This window comes from Diceros bicornis, chromosome 35 (assembly GCF_020826845.1).
Source record: "Diceros bicornis minor isolate mBicDic1 chromosome 35, mDicBic1.mat.cur, whole genome shotgun sequence".
NCBI classification, from domain to species: Eukaryota; Metazoa; Chordata; class Mammalia; order Perissodactyla; family Rhinocerotidae; genus Diceros; species Diceros bicornis.
This window is the reverse complement of record NC_080774.1, coordinates 7,982,595-7,991,118: the sequence shown is the minus strand read 5'-3', so window position 1 is coordinate 7,991,118 and position 8,524 is coordinate 7,982,595. Positions and strand designations below refer to the sequence as shown.

Genomic DNA, 8,524 nt, shown 5'->3' with positions numbered 1-8,524 from the left:
AGGACTCATGAGGCCCTGCTGGGTGGGTGCTCCTCGCCCTGGGGCCTCACTGCCCTCCTGAAGCCTTGCCACTCTCCACCCTCCCCACATGGCCCTCACCCCTGACTGGCTTTGAGCCCCTGAAACCTTGTCAGCTTTTCTAGAAGTGTCAACTATTAGGTTGAACCATATGAAATTGCTGTTTCTCTAGGTCAAAAAGTGGTTGAGTATTGGCAATTTCTAGGTACCTATGGTTTGGTTGGTTCGATTCCTTCTGTCTGTAGGTCCTACATTTATTTAACACTCATTCTGTGCTAGGTACCGTACTAAGCAATTTATAGTCATTTCTTGAATCGTCACAACTTTCTGAGGCATAGGAATTGTTCCGTATTAGAAAGAGGAGAAAACTATGGCTCAGAATTTAGAATTCTTTGGGGGCTGGTTCTCTTTCCAAACTTAAAATCTTAACAATATCGACAGTCTTCTGAGTTGTAGTTAAAGGAGCTGGTGGCTCTGCCACTTACTAGCTGTGATGCCCTAGTTAACGGAATTATCTTGGCAGAGCCAGTTTCCACCTCTGTGGATGTGAGGTCACAGTGAGAAGGGTTCTTGCTCTTGTTTTCGCGTTAGAAAAATCCTTTTGGTATTCAGCGACTCAGTCTTCTCACCAATAAAATGGGGACAACAACCACAGACCCCAGCAACATCAGAGATGAGCTGCTAGGACACAGTTTCCGCCCTGCAGGAGAAAGCGAGGCCGGGGAGGGGGAAAGAGCCCCACCCCCAACCACCACGTGGAGCGCCCGCCCCGACCTCAGCGAGGCCGCAGGGCGATTCCCCGGAACGCGGGGCGGGGTCGGCGCGGCCTGCTCGGCCGACGCCTTTCCTAGGCCACGGCCCCGGCGAGTGACACCACCCGGCCACCACGTCCCGCAGCACCCGGGGGCAGCCCGGAGGGAGGGGTGGCGAGGGGCGGGTCCGGGAGGCGTGGCCTCTGGCTGTCCCCGTCTCTTTTTTTTGTCCGCCTAGTTACGGAAAGGCTTCCCTGCGCCTTTAAGGGGCCGACGCGGGCAGCCGATTGGCCGAGACGCGCCGGTGACGTCACGCCGGGGCCGGCGCCGAGGCGGCCCGTCGGCCCGCGCCCTCCCCCTCCCGCCCCGCCGCGCGCTCGCGGACAGTCGGCGCGCGGGCCGGTCCGGCGCCCCTCAGCCTCGCTCTCCGCGTCGCCCGGTGCCCCGGGGGATGCCCCCGGCCGGGCTCCCCCATGGCCGCCGACGTCTTCATGTGCTCCCCGCGCCGGCCCCGCAGCCGGGGCCGCCCGGTGCTGCTCAAGCACCAGGTGCCCGAGGACGACGACGACTCGGACACGGATGAGCCGTCCCCGCCGCCCGCCTCCGGCGCGGCCACCCCGGCCCGGGCCCACGCGAGCGCCGCGCCGCAGCCGTCCCGGGCCGGGCCGGGCCGCGAGGAGCCTCCGCGCCGCCAGCAGATCATCCACAGCGGCCACTTCATGGTGTCGTCGCCGCACCGCGAGCACCCGCCCAAGAAGGGCTACGATTTCGACACGGTCAACAAGCAGACGTGCCAGACCTACAGCTTCGGCAAGACCAGCTCCTGCCACCTGTCCATCGACGCCTCGCTCACGAAGCTCTTCGAGTGCATGACCCTGGCCTACAGGTAGGGACTCGGCGACCCCCGGCGGGCCCGGCCCGCCCCACCTCCAGCGGGGCTTCCTTCTTTGACAAAACAGGCGTGGAGGGCTGAGCCGCCTGGGGGCTCCTTGGCTTCACGCCTTCCCTTTGGGTCTTCCCCTTTCGGGAGGATTTATGCGTCTGGGGTCCCCAGAGGAAGCGAGAGCGGCCGGGGTCCTGGCCTCTTCCCCTGTCAGCAGTGTTTGGGTTCTTCCGGCTTCACGTTCCCCATCCAGGCCCTCCCCTCCAGTGTCCCCAGGCCACCGATTTTGGACTAGAGAGAGATGTAAATACAGGTTGCACATTATGTTACTCTACTCTCTCCACCCTTTACCCCAAATGCTTTGTTTCCAGCAATATCAGTTAATGGTTAAGACCACCTGTCCAGGGGTGGCTTCAGCACTGGCTCCACTGTTTAATGGTTGTGTCAAATCTCGGAGCCTGTTTCCTCCTTCATAAAGAGGGGATGACAGTAGTATCTGCCTCCATTGGCTGTTGTGGGAATGGAATGAGACAGGTAAAGTGCTTATTCCAGTGCCTGGCACATAATTGGATGCTCCATAAATGTTAGCTACTTTTCTTATTGTCCCAGCAGAGGGATGCTGGGTACCCTCACATCCCCTTTATTGAGAAGCCCTCCCCCAACTTGGGAGGGGCCCTGGATGCCTCCTAGGAAGACTTTTGGAGCCACAGCTGTTGGAGGTGCAGTCTGTCCTCCTGGCAAATTGGAGGATTCTCTGGCCAGCCCTGAAACATTATATGGGGATGTCAGTGTTTAGGGCAGGCATCCCAGACACCATCCTGACACGTGGATTCGGTTCTAGGAGGAGATCCCTTTTTACTAAGTCACAGAAATGCCTAGCCCTCAAGGATTAAGATGTCTTTTCATTCTCTCTTCCTTCCTCAGTGTGTACTTCAGGTATTTGCTTCAGGTCACTTCTGCCTCAGCAACAGAACTTCTTTGGACTAGCTGCAGTGCAGAGCCGCCCAGCCCTGCGCAAAGCTCATGATAGGATCTCTGCTGAGTGGGGGTTATTGCATTAGTAACTGGACTGGCTGGGGCTGTCTTAGGTCTGCTCTGCAGGCAGAAGAGTTTCCTAGGAGACTCCGGAAGCAGTGTAAAGAAGAGTAGGAGCAGCCCATCCCCCCTTTTTGGAGAGTCCTGAGCCCCGAATATATCCAAGTTAAAACATTACACATTTACCTGAAGTTAACACACTAGATACATGGCTCTGGGTGGCATTTTCCCCCTCTGGAATAAATGATTAGTCAACTAGTTCTTTTGTTATGTTCCTCAAGTAACCCCCACCCCCAGCCCCCTTTCCGTCTCTTGAAGGTTTCCCTGATGATTGTACGTTACCCGTAGCTCTTCTCTCATCCCCCTTACGTGGCACATTGGTCAGGTTCTGCTCTCATTCTCTGGTCCTACCAGCTTCAGCTGGCACTGAGCCTGTGAAGATGTTCTGTTTTTCAAAAAAGCAAATGGTGTTGAGATTGCATCCCTGTGCCTTCTTTTAGCCTTGCTTAGTTAGTCTCAAATTTTGAGCACTTCCATTGAACTCAAACCCAACTAGATTGTAGCATATGCTACACTTTGAGAGATCCCTTTCAAACAAAACTAGAGGTGAAAGACAGGAATGTCTTTTATTAAGAGAACTTAATCCTCATCTTTATTTTAATATAAACTTCCACATGTACAGGGAGAGAATGGATGAGTGTGTAGCAGGAGGCACGGGCTAGAAAGTTCTCACCTAAGCTCTGCTAAAGAGAAAATAAACTAGTCTCTGCTTTGCCCTCAGCTTGGATAACCTAAAGGCTTATTATTAAATAACACCAAAGAATTTTAGTAGTGCCATTTTTTTTTTCACTTCTTTCAGAAATATTTTGGCAACTGGCCATTGCTCAATTAACTTTCTTGATTGCAAAATGCAAGGTTGGTTCAACGCTCACCTTCCCCTTCAGGACCTCCAGCCCCGCTGGCTCTCTTGCTTTGCTGTTATTCCCTGTACCCAGACCACTGCAGGTCCCCAGTGAATATCTGCCTAGTAACCTCTCATAAAGATGCTCTTTGTCTCTCTATGGGAGGCTGATTTGGATGGCCCCCGAGTATAGTTGGCAGCGTGGAACTTTGGTACAGATTGATAGAGGAATGACTCAAAACCAGTTGTCTGTGTTGTAGCCTCTGGCACAGAAAGCAGCTCGAGAACAGAAATGAATTTCTGACCTCAGCTGTCCTATCATGACCACTAGCTGGCTTTCTGAGAAGTAGGGTTGAGATGAGGGGCAGGGAGGAAAGAAGACTTAACCTCCAAGGTGGTGTAATTTCCTTTTCAGTGGGGTTTGAGTCTTCACCACTGGTTTTCCAGGTTTTCTCCTTCTCCTTGGGCTGAGAGGGAGGCCAGCTGGGCCTCCTCTTCTGTGCGACTGTTTTTGGCCTAGGCTCTTTCTAACTTCAACTTCCTGTCTGTCCCCTGGCTGCTTCGTTCAGCTGCCTAACTCTCCCTGGTACACTCTGTGCTTTCTTTTGCTTTGGTTTCCTGTTAACTGCTGCCTCCCAGCTGTTTCCAGATGAGGTTCAACAGCTCTTTGGGGGAGGAACTAAGTGCAGGGGAAGTTGTGGTTATTTTTTCCCCAGTCCTGTGAAGTGGTCTGTGGATTCTGAAGGTGATCTGTTTCTGAACATGCAAAGTCTTGAATTCCTGAAGGGTCTTTGGCAAGACTGACTTTGGGTGGGGAATAGGGTGTTTGAGGAATCACGGCTGTGTGTGAGTGTGCCGAGTGGCCCGCCTGGGTGAGTAACAGTGTGGATGGGATTCCAGCTTCATGCAGCTGGCCTTAAAATCCGTGTCTTTCCCACTCTGTGGTGTTAAGTAGCCCTACAGTGAAACATCTCCATTTGGTCCCACAGCATGTGCTCAGTTATTGAGACATTTTGGAGGGGAAGAAGTTGCCTTTCCCCAAGGCAACACTTACAGATGACAGGAAAGAAGCCCACGGCTTACCTTCTCTAAGCCTTCCTGTTTGCCACTGTAAAATGGGGAGGCTAAAACTTCCCTGCAGGGTGGATGTGAGGATTAACTGAGATAATATCTGAACGTGTCCAGTACCTGGCAAATAAGATGCAAGAGGGGGTTTAACAGACTGAATCCAATTCTTTGTCCTCATTTAACTGACATTTATTAGGAGCCCAAGTTTCTCATCTGTAAACCGAAGGAAATAAAGTATCTGACTGGGGTCTTTTAGTGTGGCTTTCAAATGCCTGCTTGAAAAATACTAAATCACCGCATCCTTGGTTTGCCCGTATTTTCTAAGGCTCCACAATGGAGCTATGTACTCTAGAACATAGTTCATGGTTCTTGCCCTCTTAACATTTTAAGGAATGTCACACATGTAAATAATCCACACAGATTCTGAAGACATCTCAGAGACAGCTTTTTGTGGTTGGTTTTGGTTTCACTTCTCTACCTTTTAATGTAGTTCTTTATTAGGGCGTTTTGGTGTGAATATCTTGGGGGGTAAGAGACGGTCTTTTTATGTATTTGGAGATAAGCAATAGCTTTTTGGACAATGGGTTTGTGCTTAAGTGGATATTGGAGGAGACATTTTCATTCGGACCTGTAAGATAGCCTTGGAATACAAGTTTCTGGCAGGTAGCCCTGTATATGTATGCCCTGTATAGTGACCCTCTGTTCCTGACCCAAGGTGGGAGTTTTTACCACACCTAAGGAATAGGAGAGATTAAAGGTTTAGAGCCCTGTGGCCTCTAAATTTTTAGTTTTCAATAGAGGAACTTTCTAATGTAGGCATGGTGACTAGTTGTGAATGGGAACCATTCACAGAAATGACTAAATTAATTTTACTCTTCTGCAACCATGCCGAAGATAAGCAGTTTTTCTTCTCTTGCGCTTTCTTTAATCATTGTATAGTGTGCCATTAAAGGGCATGCACTGAGATGGGAGCAAGGGCTACAGAGGTGAGAAAGTCTCTGTCCTCGAGGAGCTTACAAACTTGGGGTCAGGGACAGATAAACAGACAACTGTAGAACAGTTATCAAGGGCTGTGGTAAAACACGTGAACCAGGTCTAATGGCAGTACCGAGGAAGGGTGCCGTAACCAGACTGAGTGTCTGTTTCCGTAATGGGTATCCGTGTGGACAGTTTCCCCTGACATCAGGGTTGATCCTTATCTCCTCTTCCTCATGTTAACTGTCGGAAATTATGGATCACATTCCCCAACCGAAGCCCCAGTGTTCCTTTAACCTATCTTCTCTCCTTCTGTAGTGCAGGACTAAATTTCCTTTTTAGGTAGAGGCTGATTGCCTAATTGCCGTCTGATGGAAGGGGGAAGAAGGGTGATAAAATTGGGAAGAGCCTGGGAAAAGAGGTTAGAGGAGAGGGTGGAGGGAGTTTATTCACTAGGGTGGGAAAAGTCAAGAGGATTCACACTAACTGCTCACTGCTATGTCCTAGATTCTCATTATGTCATCTTAAGCAGTTCTTACAATAATCCGCTCAGGTAGGTGATGGTGGAATTCTTATTTTTCAAATTAAAACGAAGAAGAAAACCTGAGCTTAGAAATTAGTTTGCCCTGTCGCTGAGAGGTGAGGCAACTCGTCCAAGGCAGTGTCTCTGTGGGGTACCAGTGAAAAGTTACCTCCCTTATCTGCTCACAAAAGCCTACAGTTCTGTTAGAGAGGAGGTGAAAGTGCTAATTCCTCTACTAAGGCCTGGGGAAACCAGGATGGGGAGAGCGAATGCCTTTAGGCTGCTCCATGCCCTTGCATGTACCGCCCTTCCCACTGGTGAAATCCTGCTCTTCCTTTAAGACTCTGCTCAAGGAGCTGGTCCCGTGGCGTAGCGGTTAAGTGCGCGCTCCACCACGGCAGCCCGGGGTTCACTGGTTCGGATCCTGGGCGCACACCAATGCACTGCTTGTCGGGCCACGCTGTGGCGGCCTCCTGCATAAATTGGAGGAAGATGGGCATGGATGTTAGCCCAGGGCCAGTCTTCCTCAGCAAAAAAAAAAAAAAAAAAAGAGGAGTATTGGCATGGCTGTTAGCACAGGGCTGATCTTCCTCACTAAAAAAAAAAAAAAAAAGAAAAGACTCAGCTCAAGTGCCAGTTGCCCTAGTAAGCCTTCCCAAAGGGAGCGAGTGCCACGTTCCTCTGTAAATCCACGGCAGTTATTGATTCGGCCTTGTGTCATTACGTAGACCTGACTTTATCAGGATTCCTGCTGTCTTCACTTTTGACTTCCCCACAGAACCTAACATGTCTGGCACATACTGTGTGATTAAGAAATATATATGGAGTTGAAAAAGGAAGCTCAGGGACCTGGAAGCCAACATCATAAACTTGCCTCTGGCGAACCTTGTTTATCTTCAACTGTGCAAAGACAAACACGACCTCTGTGGAACGGTGCTTTAGGGGATGTGGGTGTGGAGTGGGACAACAGGCTAAGTGCTTTTGCTAGGTGGTGTTTGTATTGTGGCCTGTGTGGACTGCTGTGGTAGGCAGATTAGTACCCCACCCCAAGATGTCCACGTCCCAATCCCCAGAACCTGTAAATATGTTGTGGTATATGGCAAAGAGAAAGTAAGGTTGCTAATCAACTGCCTTTAAATAGGGAGATTATTTTGGATTATCTGAATGAGCCCAAGGTAGTCACAAGGGTCTTTAAAAGTGGAAGAGGAAATCATAGAGAACCAGAGAGGGTGCAGTGGGAGAAGGAGTTGGCCTGATGTTGCTGGCTTTGAAGATGGAGGAAGGGGCCCTGAGCTAAGGAATATGGGCCGCCTCTAGAAACTGGAAAAGACAAGGAAACAGATTCTTCCCTAGAGCTTCAGAAGGAACCCAGTCCTGCTGACATCCTGATTTTAGCCCATTGAGACCCGTTTCAGACTTCTGACCTCCAGAACTATGAGATACTACATTTGTGTTGTTCTGAGCCACTAACTTGTGGTCGTTTATTATAGCAGCAATAGGAGACTAATACAGACTGGTTTCAATAGTGTCTTGAGGTAATGTTTTTAAGCACATAAGCCAGGTGTAAAAGTCTCTCTTAGCTCTTCTTCCACCACGGGAGAGCACAGCAGCCCACCCTGGATATATTGAGTTTTGCTGAGTGTATTAGGTGCCAGTTTAGGGGATCTAGTGATAGGAGGGCTCTCGTTATAAAAGGTAAAGTCTGTAAAGTGGGCCTTTTCCTTGTTCCCTAGTACAATTCCTAGAATAGGATATTGTAGAAAGTTAATTTTACTTATTTTTAAGGATTCGTATAATGGCTGATGAAAAATTCCCGTTCCTCAGAATTGAATGACTTCTTGGCTATAATATATGTAGTCCAGGCAGCAAATAACTTAGGTGATACTTTCCAACCTGTGTTGGAATTCTGTCTCTGGTTAGAATTCCAGGCCACAGAACTTGGGTTTGGGCTAGAACTCTTTTGGCTGCATGGGTCAGGGACCCTCTTGTGCTAGCTTAGGTAATGGGCGTTTATTGCAAGGATCAGGAAGGGTGCTGGTAATCTCACAAAACTCCAGGCTTCCTAGGACTGTCTGGCTTCAGTGGAGACTGGAGCTGGGTTCCAAGCTGTTCTGGGTCCTCAGCAGGGGGAGTTTGTTCTTCTTTACTGGTTCACTCCTGTTGAGTGTCTTGGCTCCTCTCTCAGGCTCTGCTTTTCTTTGCAGTCTTACTTCTTCCACTGCTGGCTAGCTCTCTCACCTGCTGCCCTGTTTCTTCTCTGCTTCAAAGCTTCTGCTTATGGGCCGGCCCGTGGCGTAGCGGTTAAGTGTGCGTGCTCCATTGCTGGCGGCCCGGGTTCGGATCCCGGGCGGGCACTGATGCACCGCTTG

General features: G+C 50.1%; 1 protein-coding gene across 2 annotated transcripts in view; it reads left to right on the top strand.

Moving 5' to 3' along the window:
• Nucleotides 1-1,185: 1,185 nt before the first annotated feature.
• Nucleotides 1,186-8,524, top strand: part of MLXIP (MLX interacting protein) — a 58,671-nt gene continuing 51,332 nt past the window's right edge. For both annotated transcript variants that reach the window (XM_058531358.1, XM_058531359.1), the window contains exon 1: nt 1,186-1,656. In XM_058531358.1, coding sequence (XP_058387341.1) covers nt 1,244-1,656 — 413 coding nt within the window. In that variant the 5' untranslated portion in view covers nt 1,186-1,243. The remainder of the gene's footprint in view (nt 1,657-8,524) is intronic.